Raw genomic sequence first — 19,263 nt, 5'->3', positions numbered from 1 at the left:
GTGGCTTCTTTTCCCATTGCTGGACACCTTCGAACAGAGCCTGGTCCATCCTCTGCCTCCTCCTGCAGAGGATGTGGCCTCACCTCCTCTGGTTTTACCTTCCAGAGTGAATGTTGTACATGTGAATACCTGGATCTGCTTTGGCTGCACTTACCAATGATAAAGTATGGAGAATCACCTATTTTATAGTAATTCTATAGTGGTATCTGAGACATAAAGCTTTCCACAGAGCTTTAAGGAGTAAAAACCAGTAATATTCCAGGCCCCACTGTGAGTCAGTTGTAAGTAAATTACAGTGAAGTTAGTTTAATGTTACAGTTAATGGCAGCCATTGTTTTTAAAGCGTCTTTTAAATACTGCCTTTTTATTAGTGTTTTCTCTAACTTGTGTTCCTTACATTAAAGATGTGATAACAGAATTATTTATCTGCTGTTTCTGTGAAGTAATCCAAATTATGTATTCTCTGTCCTCTAGTTTGTTTTATGGAAATTACTCAGTTGTGTTCATGTTCTGAGTCTTATTTTTCAGCAGCAATGTTCTTCTAAGGTGATATTCTGCTGCCTTCGTTTTTCCATATAGATGCTTTTCTTTAATGGTGTTTACAGCTTTTTAGACTCTTAGGGGTTTGTGAATTCTTTATTTGTGGTCTTTTTAGGGAAAAGAAGAAGTGCTATTTATGACACTTTTCAGGGCATAATGAGAATATTTTGAAAAATAATGGCAAGAATCTTGTACAGTGTATTGATTTTCCTCTTCTGTCATCTCCTTGAGCTCTTGAGTCTCAATCACTAATGGATAGATCTATTTTTGTTCTGAGGTTTCAAGACTTTTCTTTTAAATCTTATGTAGAGCCTGTGAAATAATGTCCTGTGATAGAAATTAGTTATCTGCAGTACTTGTTAATTTTCTTTTAAATGACATAGATGAGTACATACTCTAGCAGTCAGATGATGTTCCTCTCTTTCCAGAGTTTTGCAGAAAAATGGCTGGTCACATTTAGAAGCTGTTTATAAAAGCTCAGATATTCTTTCATGTTTTGCTGTATTTTTGATGAACGTGGTTACAGGCTTTTGGAGTCGTTGATGTAAATCTTGATGAATCTCACTGGGAGCTTGTCCTTTAATTGTGGGGGGACTCCACCTATGGGTGTTTCATTTGAAGATTGTGAAGTTGGAAAAAGAGTGTTTTCAAGGCTCCAAGGGGAACCTGCCTCTCCCTTGAATATCTTTCTGTATGATGCTCCCATTTTGTGCAATCATGAGCTGAGCTGTGAAGATGATGCAGGTTTTGCCAATATAAGTACAGTTCTGGTGTAAGAACACAGACTAGAAGCTCATGTGCATCCATGAAGGAGCCATCCTTGCTCCACCTCCACTTCTTCTTCTCACCCTCACCAGGAGAGGGGCTTCTCATGGTACAAAATCACACCAAAGCCAGGGAGTGCAGCCTTGGCTGAATACGAGATGGTGCTGACACCTGCATCAAAGTGCTTCAAAGCCCTTTGAGTTCAGTGCCTTCCTGAATCCAGGGAATTAGAACCAAGAAATCCAGTGCTCTTCCTGTTACAAATGCATATTGCTGTGATTGACACATCACATGAAATTACTGTTAATTGGTTTAAATGGATAATCCTGTCTCTGTGTTACATTGGATATTTCCTGTGCTTTTTTTTTAGTGTTTGTTGTGTAACCTGTTTTGAAGCCCTTTTGAAGGAGATTCTTCTTTTCCCAACATTTTATTTCTGTGCTCCACTGTCCTTAGAGGAACAACAATTTTCTGATTTTTTCTCATTTCAGTCTGAGCTTGTTTCTGAGCTCATGCAGGGTAGAAAGGAAAGCTTTCAGGTTATGTGCCTGTGTGGTCCTGGTATGTTTGCCCTCAGTAATGACACTGTCACTGCATTGTCCAACATCCCTGTACCACCACAGAACTGGCACCAAGCCAGCATTAAATGCTGTCCTAGCAGACATTTGTTCTGTTTTATGTTGCCCTATTCAATTTTAACCTTTTTGTTTTCAGATTGTTCCTAATTTATCATCTTGAATTCTCATCCTGCGCCACAAACTTGCAGGTTTTGCATTTTTACGGCTTCCAGGCTCTTTTACCCTCGTGTTTTATTATGGTTCAGGTGTATTTTACCTTTGGTTTAACACTCCTCCATGGAATTAAATACCTATATTCTGAAGTTATCAACTGCTGTAATTTTTATTGTTGGTCAGTTCATGGGTTAGTTAACCATATGCCACATTAACCTTTAAAGAATCTCTTGCTTGCAGTTTTGGTTTCCAATAGTAAAAGTTGTACATATTACATGCCCTTTTTCTTTCTGAAACAAAATTTTCCTTAATTCCAATTTACCCTTCCTTGAAGCGTGAAGGGGAAGCAAGTGTGGAAGGAGTTCTTAATCAGTTGGTCCTGGAGCATCTACAGTTGGCTCCTCTCCAGTGGGGTGAGTAGTGTCAAAATCAATTGATGATCCTTTTAGAGGATGTACTGGCTTGTAATTTTTAGCAGCACGAGAATGATAATGTTTTCATTTACTGACAATCTATGATACAGGAGAATTTGATAGGAATTTTACTTTCCTTTAGATATTTTACTTAGCTGAAGATAAATGTAGAATTGGTATCTATTTTATTTTAAGTGCCACTGTTCAGTGATAGTAAATATGAAACCTGACCGTGCACTTTTTCCTGTAATTTGCAGTCCTAGTTGTCATGTACGAGAGGTGGCTGATACGTAAATTTTGCATTTGCCTGGCAGTGTGCTTAAAACCTGTGTGGTTTTAAAACAATTTCTCTACAATTTTTTTATTGAAATGGTAATGTACTTTGTGTTATGTGTTTTATTATGATCTAGACATTTGCATTACTAACTTTTTAGGTACAGAAAAAGTTGTTACTCTGGGTAGTGTGGAAGAACTATTTATCTTAATTTTGTATTTAGAATGATGTTCTGACAATGAAAAATTGAATTAATTTAACTTGGAAGAATCATAATGATGTGACTACTCTCTGAGGTTCTCAGCAAGGCTTGTTAAGAGGCTTTGGAACATGGAATGTTTCATCCCCAACAATTCTATGTCAGTTACAAGTTTCAGAGAAAGTCCTCAGGTCATCAGAAATTGTTTCCAAAGCTTTTGCTTTTAAAGCAAATTTAACTCTATGCTCCGTATTTTAATACTTTGATGACCTAGAAAGGATCAATTTTAAGGAACAGTGATCCATCACTTTTGTATGTGTTACTACTAAAACTAAAACGACCCCAAACTCCAGTATTTGTGTGCCCCTTGAAGTGCCTGGGTTTTTTTCAACCATGGGGACTATCCTCAACTCATATATTAAAACCTGTGAGTGCTTTGTTTAAGGAGGAGAAGATTAAAAATTGTCTAAAGTTGTTTGCTGTAAGTATGTTGATCTTTAACCATAATCAGCTGTCTCTGAAATCACACTTACCTGGCCTCAGTTCTTCAGAGGATTCAAGGGTTTGGTAGCATTCGCTCATACTACCTACTGGATTTGGCCATGACTGCCCTGGTCCTCAGCAGTAAAGCAGTGGTTTGTGGCAGGTGTGTGTTGAGAGCTCAGAGAGGTCAGTTCTTAGGTCTGCAGAGTGGCATCAACCATGGACATGTTTGTACCCTGGGCTCTGCGTCTGAAAACTTTCCTTTGGCAATTCCGAATGGGACATCATCGCCTTAGGGATGAAAAACGTGTTTTTCTTCTTTCCCTATATACTTGGTTTTCTTCTTTTTGTTTTATGCCAAATTCCACTATTTTCTTAGTAAAAGAGGCTTTTTGAATCGTAGGATTGTACCTGACACTCCTGCCTGAATGGTGACATTCTTTGATGAACTAGCCAACAAACATGAACATAGCACTGCTTTCCAATAAAACCTGGTTGCCTGTGGAGCTCATTATTTCTTAGGCTGTTGATTAATTCTGTTAAAGAATCCCAAGTACTTCAGTTTTCATCCGAAACTCTGCCTCATAACTGCAAAATCTATTGAAGCACAGTCTCTTGACTGATGGTGTCATATGTGTTGATTTTCTACATTAAATGAAGCAGGGAAAGGGACGTCCTGTGGGTTATCAAATACTTGGTTTGCTACAACTTATATATCGTGTTTCCTTATGGACAGTTCAGTGTTGCAGAAGTTTACTTAACTTTTTAGTCTAATCTTTCTTGATCTTAAGTTGCTATTGAACATTATTTTGTATAACATACAAAGTATGTAGAAACTGTAGATCACTACGGTGATTATTGAAAAGGACATTTCGATTAAGTACCTGATTTTACTTGAAAACAAAAGCAAAAATTGAAAATTAAAGGCGATGGAGAAATTTTAGCTTCTTTAAATTAAGCATAATTTTGAATATTCAGCAGTTCAACCTTTGCTAGTGTTGTAGCCCTACCTGTAGTCCTCCTGGGGAAAGCTACTACTGCACCTCCAGAGTCTATGCCATGGCAATATGGCAATGTATGATTTTGGTTTTATTAATGTGTGGGATGGAGAAGGAATGAAAAGATTGTTATTATTAGTTTAGTAGGTGGGAGTTATAAGGAGTTGTTGGAATGTCTGGACAACCAAGGGTATGTGTGTACACACGTATTTAGACAATGTGACATAACTGTGTTTTGGAGTTTAAATTCTCTTTTGGTGCCAGAATATGTTTCCTTTTCAACTCTTACAGGCATAGAAAAATATTATGAGTTTCAGATGATCTACAATGTAATGTGACTGTTGTTTTCCCTTTGTTTTTTTTCCCTTGATATTTTGAAGTGATTGACCTTTAACTGCCTTGTAAGAATCAGCTCTTTTCAGGGTAGTGATCTGAGTACCACTGATGAGATCAGTGTATGCAAGTGATGTTATTCTTTGACTGTTAATATTTCTACTTTGAGAGAACTATTACATAAAAATATTATATAAACATATATATAATTATACATAAATATATAAAATAATATATAAAAATATAAAATTAGTAAGGGAACAGTCTACAGATTTTCTTTTGTCATCCTGCCTTGTCCAATATTTTGGGCAGCTGTCACTGATAAGGTATTTTGAAAATACTGTAATACTGTAGTATCAGCCAGATTTCTTTTTTTTAGTCATCACACTGTTTGTAGACACAACCTGGCTTTGCTTTGAGTTTTATTTTTATGTTAACAATAACTTGTATTTTAATGTGAACTCTTTACTACTAACCATCATTGTGGTATAGTCTTTGCATATATTGGCTAAAAATTTGGCTTAGTTTTATGCAATAAAATTTTTTCCATGATTATTCAAGGATTTTGCCATATTGATGGCTACACTGAAGGGTTTACTTTGTTATAAGTGCTCACAGTGAAGCATGAATGAATATTTAACATGGTTTTGATTAAAAAAATGACTGGCTCTTATTCAAATTTGTAGAAACTGGACTTCAAAATTCCTTTTAAATTTGGCATATTTAATTCATATAATAGTTAATATTACATCTCTAAAACTACAAAAGCATATTGAAATAATTTTTCATGTAAATTTGACAATCCTGTCCTTTTTTCATTAAATGCAAGGCAAAGAGTAGAAATAAAAATTGGTGACATTGAAATTTTGCTCTGAGGGTAAGAAGTTACCTCTGAAAGTTGTCAAATAGAGGGGAAAAAAGTGACTTGTAGTGAACAATTTTGTTGTGATTTCATATAATTAAATGACTGGGGAAGGAAAAAGTATTTAAGACATGAGGAATCAAAACCTAGGAAATATATCAAAGGCTAGAGTGAGAGTTCCTAATGTGTTGTTAAAATTGAATTTAAGATTTAAGACATCTCTGTAAAATGAAGTTGTCTGTTAGGCAGGTTAGTAAATCACATGTAATTGAAAAACGTAATCCTGCTGAACACCACCAAGTTCAATGTTCTCTAAAATTTATGACATATTTTCTCTTTACTGCTGGGCAACAAACCAAATGCAGGCGCAGCTGTGGTTTTAAGGTGAATATATTAATATGATCAAATCAAGGAAACAGCCTGCAAAGTTTAACGAGGAGAACCAAGACTCTTCAGAGGTGTGTGTCGTGCGAGCTCCGTGGCTTGATTTGAAAAGGATCAGATGGAGGTTTTTGTAGTTGCTGCCTGTGCAATGTTTTTTCAATCTTTATTTGATTTATGTCCCTAAGTTTTGCAAGGAAGCAGAATTCCGGGAGCGAACACTTATCAGTTTGATGGTGCTCTTCTGCTTTTCGCAGCAAAATTATCACAGGTACAAAATCATGAACAAAACTATAGGCTGAGCTTGAAATAAGACTGTTGATTGAACCTGGAACAGGCCAGACTTGGGATATTCCTACATTCAGATGAGGAGTTCCTCTGAAGCGAGAGGTTCCTGACACTTTGAATGCTGTAAGCAAATTTCACAAGAGAAACTTATTGTAAATTCCCCTCCATAAAGCAAAACAAACATTACTTCCTTCACTGCCTGCAACCACAAGGCATAGACGTGTTTTCCTGATGATACTCATATGAAGAGTGAAGATTTATTAGAGAAATTTGGTTTAGGAATTTAGAACTGTAGACACTGAAAAGTGCTGGAGGTTTTAATATATCAACCAAATGCTTTTCTTTCTCTATAGAAACTGAGTAACTGAAAATCAATGATTATACATGAACTCTAGTATTACTAACAATAATGTTCCAAGAAACTTGCATTTGTCAAGCTTCACCATGGAAGAAGTCCAGAAACAGCTTTTTGCTTTCATTCATTCTTTTATTTCATTCACTCATTTCATTAATTCTTCCCTTCTTTCTTCATAAAATTATGAATTTCAAGACAGTTTATAATGTTTAAATAAATCATGGATACCTTTTCACAATGCAGTGTGTTTTATTTCCTAGTATGTGATTACAAGGAGAACTAAAATCACTGCTGCTGAATTCTGCTCAGATCATAAATAAGAAAAGTGATGGTCAGTAGCCAAAGTCTTGATTATTTACTTATGGGTAGAGAATGCTACACATCTTGTGGGTTCACAGTAAAGGGTGTGTCCACCTACATCATGTTGGCATATTGTACTTAGAACTAAAAACCTCAAAAGTGATGGTGGTTTTAAATTGTCCCTCAAAGGCAACTGGAATCAACAGGAGAGGAGAATGTAAAAGTATTTTGAAGTGTTTTATGAACATATGGTTCTTGACAACTTGTTTGGAAGTTCGGTCCATTTAAGTTTCACAAAACATCTTATGGATGCATAACTTTAAAAATAAGTTTTCTTAATAATTTATTGCATGTTTTGGAGAGCACCAAATCAGAATCAATTTTCACAGGTTACTGATTTTAAAAGTAATGACTGAACTACACACTCATTTTATTTTGCATTTTCCAACCTGACCTTAGACCACAATTTCTGTGATTAACCCTTACAGATTGCAACAGCATCCTGAATACAGAGGAAAATAAGTTAAAACATCTTTCAGTGAGTAGGAGAGGAAATTATACACCTCCAAGCCTGTGTTTTGGATGCCAGCTTGACACCCTGATAACTTGTTGTCCCCATGGACTTAGTTAACATGAGCCAGATCTCTGCACACATGAACATTTCCTTTAGTCATGGCAGTCCTACAGTATTGTTGTTCTCTCATTCCTGGAATTCCAAGGCTATCTGGGATGTTTATTCAAAGACTAGTTTTAATGGGGAACTGTAAGGAAGTAGTTTTACTTTCTCTTTTAATAAACAGACCCTTCCTAGGCCCTAGAGAGGACCATTTATATTATACAGATACAAGCTTGGAGATACAAAGAGATCAGCAGGGTATATAAAGGTCTGCCCTTGAGAAAAAGGATGAGTTTTATTGTGTTCATTCATCAAGCTAAAATATTCTTTAATTATTTCTATTTTAGAATTACAGTAGTCTGGCCATTATCATAGTTAGAAAGATGGTACCAGGAGTGTTAGCCAAAAAATCTCAAGAGTAAGCTGTCTGTGAGGTAGAAAATCACAATATGATTCATAGGAAGACTGAAATTGAGAAACAGTCTGGTGGTAGATGGATTTTACAAGGTAAACGACCTTTCTCATCCATTTAGAAGAATCCTCAGGTTTTTCGTTTTTATTTTTAAGATCCAAGAGAGGTGGGAACACTTTCATATCTTAACAGCTTGTGTGCAGGCTGTTTTGGAGGATATTTTGGCAATGTCAAACAAGCAACATGCTTCAGTTCCTGGGAAGTGTTGAAGGACTGGGGTAGTACATAGGAAAAATGGAGTAATTTGATGAAAGTGGAGCATCTGGCTCACGGATAATGGTCTTGCATGTCAAAATACACTATTTTGTGATATGTTTGGAGTCTGGTGTTGTTTCTAATTCCTACCGAAGCCTTGGTTACTCAAAACTGAAAAGAAAAAAAACTTGTAGAGAAAAGGTTTTAGACATAATCGGTAGTGATTTCAAAGAAAAGATGCTAAGAATAAAGAGAACCCCCTAAAGTGACAATGAATTAACAAAACCTCTTATGTGAGGACAGACAGCTGGAGAGAGGTTGGGTGGAGGGCAGTGGTTACTTCATATCAGATTTCTGAAAGAACTGGCAGCTGAAGCTGCAGGTCCAGCACTTCTAAGGAAGCAGTGAGAAGGGGCAGGAGGGAAAAGGAGGTGATGAATGCTCGTGGAGAAGTCTGAGTATTGGTCTAGGACTCACCAGTGTGAATCATTACTGATTTTTGCTTTAAAAGTAGATAGACAAAAGGAAAGGAGATCAGACGAGGAGGAATAAACTGCTAAAATATTCTGATGGCTAAAAGATTACCAACAGCATCTCTCTAAAAGGAGATGAGGCTACTGCACAGAATCACAGAATCGTTTGGGTTGGAAGGGATCTTCAAAGATCATCTAGTCCAAAACCCTGCCTGGGCAGGGACATCTAAGACTCTAAATTATGTTGCTCAAAGCCCCATCCAGTCTGACCTGGAACAATTCCAAACACAAGACATCCACAGATTTTCTGGACAACCTGTTCAACTGTCTCGCCACCCTCATTGTAAAGAGTTTTTTTCCTTAAGTCCAATCTAAACTTACCATCTTTAGTTTGAAACCCTTGACCCTCATCCTGTCACTGCAGGTCTTGGTCACAAAATATCCCTCTGTATTTCTTATAATCTTGCAAGAATCTCCAAAACCAAAGTACCATAAATGAAATGGATGAAATGTAGTCCAGGAAAAAAGGTTATTTGTTCTGAGAGTGGTAACAAAGAAATCTGCTGCAAGTTCAGATCTGCTGTCTGAAGTGATTGGAAATTAATTTAAGTGTCTCTGAGCTACCAGAGTAATTCAGCGATGGTTTGTGATGTTTGTCCAAGCCTCTACTGAAACCTCCCATGGGAAAGTTCCTACAGAAGAGCTCAAATCAAACCAGAATAGGAAAATGTAAAGTTTGGGAGGTGATCAAGGAATGAAGACTTATTGCCAGGTTTATGCTGTAGAGATATTGCACTGAATAAAGCTCGATCAGTTCTCCAAAGCTGAGTAAATCTGGCAGGTGAGTTCAGTGTTCACTACTTAGGACATCTCCAGTTTTGCTTGCTTTGAGTTTCAGTATCTCTGAGCTGTTTTTCTTTAATTAGCAAAATTAAGAGTTGACTGGTCTCCAGGAATCCATCAGAGGACCGGGATCTCAAGGAGAGGAGAAAAACTGCTGAAGTGGGACTTTATTTTCAGTATTTCATTTACAAAACCATTGTATTTTTAAGGGGGAAAAAAGAGCAGCTGTGAATAGTTTACTTCTTTACAAGAATATTGCTTATGACATTTCAGTGAAGCCATAACAGGTGATTGAGGAACACCATAATGATGATAAATTGTTATGCAGTTATTCAAGGTACTTAATTTTCTAGGCATTGTTAGAAGTAAATTGAGTAATAGATTAATTGAACATCCAAATTAAAAAATGAAAAGCAACCGGAATAATTATGACAATGAGTTCAAAAAGAGCTGTGTAAAGCTAATTGTAAAGAAGAAGATTGAAAAGACAAAAAAACTGGCTTGTAAAGTAGTTGGTGAAAAACTATCAGTGAACCTGCAAAGAAATAAATTTCTATTACTTTGATGGATATAGAAGATACCACTTGAATAAAAATTCAGAAAAAATATGCTTCAGCTTGTGGACAATTAAAAAAATGGAAAAGAGATCAGAAGATGTATGTATTAACAAGAGAGGCAAGAAAAATGCTTTGATCAGGCAAGATTTTAATTGCCCAGCAATTAAATGAATCGTACAGTTAAGTGTGTAGAGAATGAGAAATGGAAAATATGCTAATTGTGGTGGAGGAATATTCAGAACAACCTGTGTAGCACAGGCTTAAAGTGTGATTGGTTTGGGGCAGGAAACAAGAAGGGAGTTCGGAATGCACACATTGGGCTTTCTTTCTCTGGGTTCTGACATTTGTGAGCTTTTGTTTTATTTCATATGAAAAAATAACACATGTTTGGAACTGGAGGCCGCGGATGCCGTAAATGAGGCAGTCATTTCACTGGCTGTGTTGTACTTGGGATCAGACTCTTTTTTACTGATGAACTGTGTCATTTCACTGGACCATGATGTCTTCTCTGTAGAAGTGCACTTGTTCTCTCCTGTAGTTTCAAGTTTGTACTTGATTAAGATAAACTGGATGTTTCTGCTTTAGTTTTGTATTTTACTTAAAGCAAAATTTTCCAAGTGTTCTTCCCCCACCCCGTGTATTTTGACTCATTGGTTAAGGCCAGTGTGACCTACCATCAGTAGAAGTTCTCAGGCAAACAGATGTTTTGAGGGGAGGGAAGTAGGTTTCATTTTCACTGTTCATTCTGAAGTAGTCTTTTATTTCATCAAGGAAGCAGAAGTGAATTAACAACTGCAAAGAACATAAATCCAGCTCAATAAGCCTTGTAATTCTGAAATTAATAGCTTCCAACTGTCAAAACCTCGACAGTACAAGCAGAGACCAGAACAGACAGATTTGTATGAAGAAACACACGCTTTGACTGAAGTGCTCTCTTTCATGTTCTCTCATTTTTTCCTTTTTAGTCTCTCTCTCTCAAATTTGACAGCTAATTGTCTATTTTTTAGCATAAGAGATTTTTTTCCCTCCATTCTGTGATTTTTCTTAGCCTGTCACATCTCCCCATTGTCCCTTCAGTAAAACAATATCAGAACTAGATTTTACTTTTGGGGTTTTTTTAATTTATTTTCTATCCCAGACCTTTGGATTAAGCAATCATAAAATTTAATTTCATTTGGTTGATTTGAATCATTAATTGATTTTGTTTTACAAAGGAAACCAGTCAAACAAAACCTTTCCTGAGCTGTGATTCTGTGTACTTATTCAGACTGTATACTCAATAGGGAGCTTAGACTTTTTATTTAATGTCTGTTTCCTCACTAAGCAGAAATTCAGGCTCACTTCAGTAACATTTCTGATTACCTGTGGATACATTAGAAGAAGTTTCAGAAGGAGAAGGGCTATTTTTTTTTCCCGTCTTAGGATATAAAGGAGGAACTGAGCAAATGTATTCTGTAGGATGGATTTGTACAAAAGGACTTTCATCAAGTGATACTCAAGTTCGTTTTTATTACTCATTACATTTTTTATGGTATTGTATGAAGTTGTGGCTCAATAATATCAAACACCTACAGAGCTGTTACAGAATTTCTATATCAAGGCCAGACACATGAGATGAAATAAGGAAGAATCTTAATTTAAAATGGTAGTAGGATATAGAAAGGGTAAAATGTCTCGGCAGTATCTGGAATTACACAGAGAAATAATTGGTTGCCTCATGTGAAACTTTGGGAAAGAAAAAAAGGCAGCAGCAGCAATCCTCAATAATTAAAAGCAGTGTTCAAGGATAATTACATTTCTGTTGTTTGATAAAGAGTCAACTGTCAGTTTTCTGAGTGAAAGATGGGGTTAGGTTGTTCAAGTTAAAGGAAAAACCCAGGTATTAGAGGAGTTGGAGACCATAAATCAGAAACTTCAGAGCAGCAGCGGGTGCCACAAGCCTCAAATGGTTCTGGTTGGAAGCCTTCCAACAGTGCTCCCAGCTGTGGGAGCATTTAGCAAATTTGTTTTAGCAGGACATGAAGTCTCAGAGTTGGTTTGATGCTGCACACAAACTCCAGACTGCAGCTGGAGCACTGCTGAGCAGGGAGATCAGCAGCTCAGATCTGTCAGGGCTTCTTGTCTTGGGCTTTGCCCTACTCAGAACTCGGACTGGTAGACAGTAAAACATGGCTTTGCACATGAGATCACTTGACTTCAGAACCCTTGTTTGAGATGAGGCATATTTATAACTCCTTCACTGCGCCCAGAAATTCAGGCCCATGTATAGACCCCTCAAAACAGGAGATGACCCCACAAGGATGAGTGTCCACACTGCCCTGCCTAGTGAGTTTCTTCATGGTGTTTAACTCCCCAAAACTGCATCACCTCTTGCTTTGCTGTCACAGGTTTTCCCATGTATGCTTCACTTCCAGAAAGAAAACATCCAGGTTTCTCTCAAATAGCCAAATAGTGGTTGTGAAAGAAAGAAAATGAAAAATTAAGTGAGAAACATAATCTAAGTTTTGAGATGGGGATGAAAATAAGATCAGTGAACAGTTATCAATTGTAGTGAACATCCTGAGCTTTGCCTGTTAAAGAGTCCAAATGACCTCTTCTGCTTTCCTAGTGACTGTAATTTTGTATAACTTACTGGAAAGACCAGTGAGTTTCTAAACATCTGTTCCTATTGAAGGTATTAATCAGCAATGTGCTCACCATTCACTAATTATCAGCTATTTTTGTTAAACATTTCAGCTGTACTTGAAGGAAATTATTTGTTGTTCATGGGTGCTTGATAGATAGTGCTTTGTATTGTCTGAATATTGCTTTAAATTAATCTCATCACATGAAATGTACATCTTTATGTTATTTAATTCAGAAGTTGACTGCAGAAGGTGTCTCAATATGATTTTGTTTGGAGAGCCTTTTGTAAACTTATTGAGCTCTGTCTGAGATCCTTGCTGCGAATAGGAATTTCAAGATTAAATTTATTTGTGACTCATTTCCAGCCCTTTTGTTCTCATGTCAATATTGTTCTTTAGTTTAAATAGCTTTTCTCAGTCTCTGATGTTTGCCTTTTATCACTCTTGCTCTTTCTTTTGTGCATCTCCAGACAGCAGTCAGGACTAACTCTCCCAGTCTCTTTGATAGCACAAGGGTTTTTTTATTTCCCACCCCACAATTATCTCAGTAGCCTTTGTCTGTGTCTGGTGTAAAGTGTGTTTTTTGTTTTCTTAGATCTGGTTGACAAGCTTAGATCTTCAGTAGCATTGTTCCTGACACGGGTCCTTAATGATCTCTGCCTTAAAGTGAGTCTGTGCTTTCATTTCCACGACTCTCTGTTGACCCTTATTAACCACCAAAGTTATAGTGAATATTTAGTATTTCACAGAACATGATGTAAGCTATTGAAACCAACGTTGCCTCCTCACAAACACGAGTTTGAAAGAGGCAATGATGGAGTAAATCCAGCTCGTTAAACCTTCTGGCTCATATCAAAGTTTATGTATTAAGACCAATGTAACACAGTGTTCAGCAAGTTGCTGCCGTCTCTCTAATGTATCTCTCATAGGATCTTAAATGTCTAAGGTGGATAATAATGTAGTCACTTTAGGTAAATGCAAAACAATTAAACCACTAAAACTTTTAGAAGTTAATTTTGATTAAATTACACGTTTTGGGTTCTCAGCTCCATGACCAATAGTGTAATAAAGCAGTGTGAGGCCTTACTGGCTGGAAATGCAGCAGTTGTTCGGAACCCCAGACATACAGATGAATTTCAAGTTTAGGTTAGTTTTTATTACACAATAATCACATTTTTGGGAAGGTTGTAGCGCACTTCATGCAGTCCTTTGGGATCAGTAGTACTCAGAAATCCCTACACAACCAGTACATACTCCACAAAGGTAAAAAACACGCTGGGATGACACAAATCAAGGAATAAAAATGCAACAGTACAGGATTGTTGGCTTGTGAGGAATTGTTTTGGTTTTCTGGCTGTCACAGTACATGGTTTTGTGCAGGGGGTCTGTTGAGAAAGCTGTGCATGATTCAGACAAGTAAAAACGAGCAGAGGGGACAGGACTGTGACATGCAGTGACACATGTCTGATAGGGGAGGCAGCTTGTCACAGAGGTTGGTGATGATAATCTTGAAGCTGTTTTTCAGAAGGCATGGTGGCAGACAATGAAATTCTTCTGTTATTTTCAGAGAGTAAAAAAAAACCAGCAACTTGATCATCCTGCAGAATTAACCTGCACAGGTTCCCTCCTGTTCTTGTAACAAAATGTTTCTTAGGCAAGGTATTGGGTGAGATTATGAACAGCTCTTTATATCATCATTCTGAATCGTTCTTGTTCTCCTTTAAAGTGTCTTTTGCATTCCCTTAGTGCTGGAAACTTGGTAACAATCCAGTTGTTTTACCTAATTTATGTAAAATACCACAGATGGCATTTACCTCTGTCATTCATCTGGAGTTTCAGACTGCAGAGCTGTTTGTTTGCCACAGAGTGCCATGACAATCAGCAAACCTTTAGTCAAATTAAGTTGGATGGTTTGATGATATGAACTCAGCAGAAAATTGTTACATGTCTAAATGTAAAGATTTAAAGGGACCAAAAAATTGCAGAAAATCAGAGATGTTATTTAGCCCAGGAACTACATTTTATTCACATTTTATTGTCTGTAATTACTAAAATGTTGCTCCCTTGGACTTTGAAAGCAGATTGTCTGTGCCTTCAGTTATCTCATATTATAGTTTACTTTTCTAATTATAAACTCTCTCTATTCTGTATGGGTAGTGGACATTTCTCAGTTACACAGATACCAAATGTGACCCTTGAATGTTCAGTTATTTTCTTCATTCATGAAAGATCATGCTAAGAACATGCATATTCCTGTATGCCAGTATCTTTTGGATACCATTGGGTAATACCATACACAAACTTGCAGTAATGAAGTCTTTGAACTACCTTTGGGAAGGAGCTTTAAACTGAAATACTGTGATGATGACTCCTGTGCCTTTCCTGACATGCTAAAATCTAGAGAGGAGGCTGCAGGAACAGGTTTTCTGAGATAGCACTGACAAAACAGGAGATGGAAGTGCAGGTTCAGATATTTCCAGTGCTAAAGTAGAATTGCCCTGAGCATTTCACTAGAAATTAAGTTTGAGTACACGGTATCTGGCAATTAATAGCACAGTATCTTTATAAGCAGTGATTTGTGATTAGTCTTTAACTATCATTACTTCATATTCTGATGGCAAACTGAATTTAATAAAGTTTGCAAACACTGGAAAAAACACAAGTAAATATTTTACTCAGTAAAATATGACTCGTATGTAATAATGTCTGGGAGAAAAGTCACTGGAGATTCTTTCTGTTTTGAAACAGGGATTAAAGTGAATCCATCTTGCTATTCATTAAGTAGCTCACTCCTGCTCCATCATAAATAATAAATGATATGATGGGAAGACTCATCATTGTTAGTGAAATTTGAATATCAGCAAGTAAGTTAGTAGATACAAATAAAAATGAGCCATAGTCAGCATAAAATGTCTTTAAAACTTTTGAAAACTGTATGGTGAAAATCAGGGTTAGATACCTTCTGTTTCCTAAAAATATGGAAGTTACTGAGCTCTACCTGGAGAAATGTTTCCTAATTTTCCCAGCTGACTCCATAAAACCCCAGCTGAGACCCCTACCCCAATTTTTGGTGTTGAACATCTTAGAACTTATGGGGGCAATTCTGGGAAGATAAAAGGATGGTGCTGTCAGTAGAAATACATCTTTCTTTCTCCTCTCTTCCTATCCTCTCCTTTTCAATCTTGTCTGGAGGTCTCTTACTGAAGCCAAATGATGTTTGTGATTTGGAAGATGTGTGGATTAAAATATTGTAGGCTCTGCTGGATGCCTGAAAGCACAAATGACACCAGGAAATTTATACTTTACTCTGCTAATTGTTGGAAAATACAAGCCCTTGATTGGTATGCAATTAGAAGTGTAACATTCTGTTAAACATATCACACAGCATATGGCATGTTAGTAGCAAATCCTCTAATTTAAAATGAAAAACCAATATGCAGTTCTCCTATTACAAATTTTTGAAGGCAATCAAAATTTACCATTTGTCTAAATGTCGGGAGGGGGAAGCCATCCTTCATTATTTTGGTAATCTAAATTTGGTTTATGTTTGATAAAATTTCTATTCTCTAACAATGAACAAATATAAAAGAGGAAAACCTAGAATACAGGTAAATGTGCCATTACTCCAACTAATCAAAACTATGTCTTTTATTTAAAAAAAAAATTGAATAACATTACCACATCTGATTTGATTCAAGCAAGTTTATAGTGCTGAAACAAAAATGTATTTACAGAACCTCGGGGAAAAAAAATCAAAGTCCCATGGGTGGAATTCATTGATGGGCAATGGGATTGTTCACTGGTTTGTCAGTTGAAAATATAGAATGGCTCCATAGACAGATGTTCCTTTCTTTAACAACCTCAATGCTTTGAAGGTTTGATACACCCTTTTGATGCATATTCTCTGATCACCTTCTATTTGGTGACCTGTTTTGGGATAACGTGTTCACATATCTATGAAGGTGCTGCAAGAAGTTCCCTCCTGTTGGAAGCTGCTTGTGTGGGCCCAGGGCTGAGTGGTACTTAGAATATGTGCTGTCAGCCCATTTATGAGGCTGATTGTTACTTGGCATGGTTGCTTCATGGAAAGGTGGCCTGGTAGTCCAGGCTAAAGCAGGAGCGTTGGAGGGGATTGTGTTTCATTGATTGACTGCACACACACCACCAATTGTATCAGAGAAGTTTAAAAATCTCTGAGTGCCTGAGACACAGTTTTGTTGACAGAGTATTCGACAAGCTTGTATTTTCTAATATTTGTAGATGGCCAATTTATCTCACATTTGGCAAGTAGTGTTTATCTTTTCCCTTGAAGTTTCTGACTTCCTGGTCAGTCTTTCACTGGTGCCATGTTCGGATAACTCATCACTTTAAAAATGTGCCTTATTTCTACTTTAATTACATCTTGTCTCCGATCCTTTTCCCATGACATGGTGTTTGTGAGACATCAGTCCAATGGTGTATTTGCCAGTGTTTCTCAAAGTAACTTCCTAAGGCTGGGTTTATTATTTATCCTGAAGTGGTAAGTGGGATTCCCATTCTGCTGATCTTGTCCCTGACTTTGTCCCCCTCCTACCTCAGTCCCCAAATGTGGCTCGTTTGTAGCACAGCCGAGCGTTACAGAGCCACAGCCCAGCCCTGGCAGGATTTGTGGCCCCATCTTAAACCAGGCAGGGGAGGAAATTTTTCTACTCCAGCAGAAAACTGATCATTTGTTATGCTCAAGTACTGACATCAGTTTTGTTGTGACTTTGTTCTTCATTTTGACATTGCATTATACAGTCAATTTGGCATTGAACTGGAGAAAATGAGAGTACTAGGAAGCCGATTCCTCAAACTATTAATTTTATATCAAAGACAGCTCTCCAAAATGTTGCATGGAAGGGGGGAGGGAGTCCTTTTTCGTTCTACTTTATTCCCCAAATTACACAGTTACTTTAGAAATCTTAAATCTAGTAAATTTAAAATCAGCTTGTGCTACAAAGCCCGAGGTTTGGTATCGGTTGTTCCTGTTGTGTGTTGTAGTCACTAATCCTTTTAATGAAGAGCTTTTAGCATTGAAGAGATTCTATTTATAGTAAAACCATTAGAGCATAAAGCTTCTCATTGCTATTCTGTGGCATGGAGCTGTAATATTTGTCAGTGGAGGAAAGATATTTTTAGCTGCAGCATTGAAAACCGAGGCTGAAAGGTCAAGAATCCTCGCGGGGATATGTTCTGCTACATCAGTGCTATCACACAGCTGCTGTTTACTCTCTTATCGCTCTTCAGTAATAAGAAGATTTTTTTTATTGTGACACTAAAGGTATAAAGCATCAAAAGGATTTTGCGCATGAAATGAATACTCGGGGAAAGGATGATGTGTCCAATCACGTTAAATGTTCTGCTTCTCTTTAAGTGAATGATTTTATTTTCCCAAAGACTGTCTCAATAGCTATTCTTCAAAAGATTCATTCTAGGAAAGGGTTTTTTTATTTTTTTATTATTATCAAAGGGGATGAGACCTAATGTGAGCACAAGACAATGTGCTGGAGTAGTGAAGACTTTCAAGCACACACTATTTCTGCCTGACATCTACACCATTCACTTCCTTAGCAGAGTGTGCTGCATGAACGGGAGACATGATAGCAATGTGTAGTTTGCCAGAGGAAAAAGAACCTGGAGATTTCTCCTGGTAATTTGAGGAACAGAGTTGTGAGTGGTGGTGGTTATATCTGGGACAGGACAGCTTGTAGCACCCTGGATAGGTACTCAGTGAGCACAAAAAGATCATGTGGTCCTATTGAAACAGGATATGATAGATGGCATGTGAAAGGGAGAGGGGAGAAAGGAGGGGGGGAAAAAGGGGATAATTATAGGAATACAAGGCTGCATATATTAGCTGAGTGTACAATGTGAAGGCTTCAGAGGGTTTTCTAATATCTTTATATAAAAATCAGGGGGGGAAAGAGATTAATTGCCACATTGGGAAAATTAGGACTGTATGATCAAAGGGAAGGCAGAGAAGAAATGGCCTGTTGACAGATGGCTTATAAAAATGAAAAGATTTTTCAGAGGATATGAGTTTGGAGTTTTGTGCTGCTTGGGGAGACACAGTCACAGTCATCATATTTTAATAATAATAAGCTGCTATATAATCCTTTTTATTCACCAAACATTTTGTAGCATAAGAAAAGTATGAGTAAAATAATACACTGATAGGTACGGTTTCTTCTCAAGGTATAATGAAATTAATTGTACTTCTCTAAGAATTTATTCAAGGACTTGCTGCTGGAGGTTGTTCTTATCTTCTAACACATGGAGTCCATTATCCCTTACCTTTTAAAACAGTTTCTTTCATATCAGGAAATTATTTTAATTCTACTCTTTCTGCATACCCAAACCATTTTTTAACACCATCTTTTCCAAGCTTTCTGTATAGGCAGTATTTGGTTTAATCCATGTGGTTGTAACTGCTGAGTTGTTCCCTCTGCAAGAATGGTACCAGGCAGCAGCACAGAGTGAACACACATTAATAGGCAGCTCCTGTCCTCAGTACATAAATAAACCAAAAGTTGAAGGACT

At 37.1% G+C, this 19,263-nt stretch overlaps 1 protein-coding gene across 17 annotated transcripts in view; it reads left to right on the top strand.

Moving 5' to 3' along the window:
* Positions 1–19,263, top strand: part of TRAPPC9 (trafficking protein particle complex subunit 9) — a 456,853-nt gene that overhangs the window by 211,242 nt on the left and 226,348 nt on the right. For 16 of the 17 annotated variants that reach the window (XM_051802026.1, XM_051802030.1, XM_051802025.1 and 13 more), the window contains one exon: positions 2,359–2,449. In XM_051802026.1, coding sequence (XP_051657986.1) covers positions 2,359–2,449 — 91 coding nt within the window. Of the gene's footprint in view, positions 1–2,358; positions 2,450–3,808; positions 5,958–19,263 lie in introns of those variants that run through there. The other variant, XM_051802041.1, reaches the window with a different exon arrangement.

This window comes from Manacus candei, unplaced genomic scaffold (assembly GCF_025592945.1).
Source record: "Manacus candei isolate 608988 ecotype Guabito, Panama unplaced genomic scaffold, ASM2559294v1 h1tg000054l, whole genome shotgun sequence".
Lineage (NCBI taxonomy): Eukaryota > Metazoa > Chordata > Aves > Passeriformes > Pipridae > Manacus > Manacus candei.
Note: the sequence above shows the minus strand (reverse complement) of the source record. Positions and strands in the feature narration are given on the sequence as shown.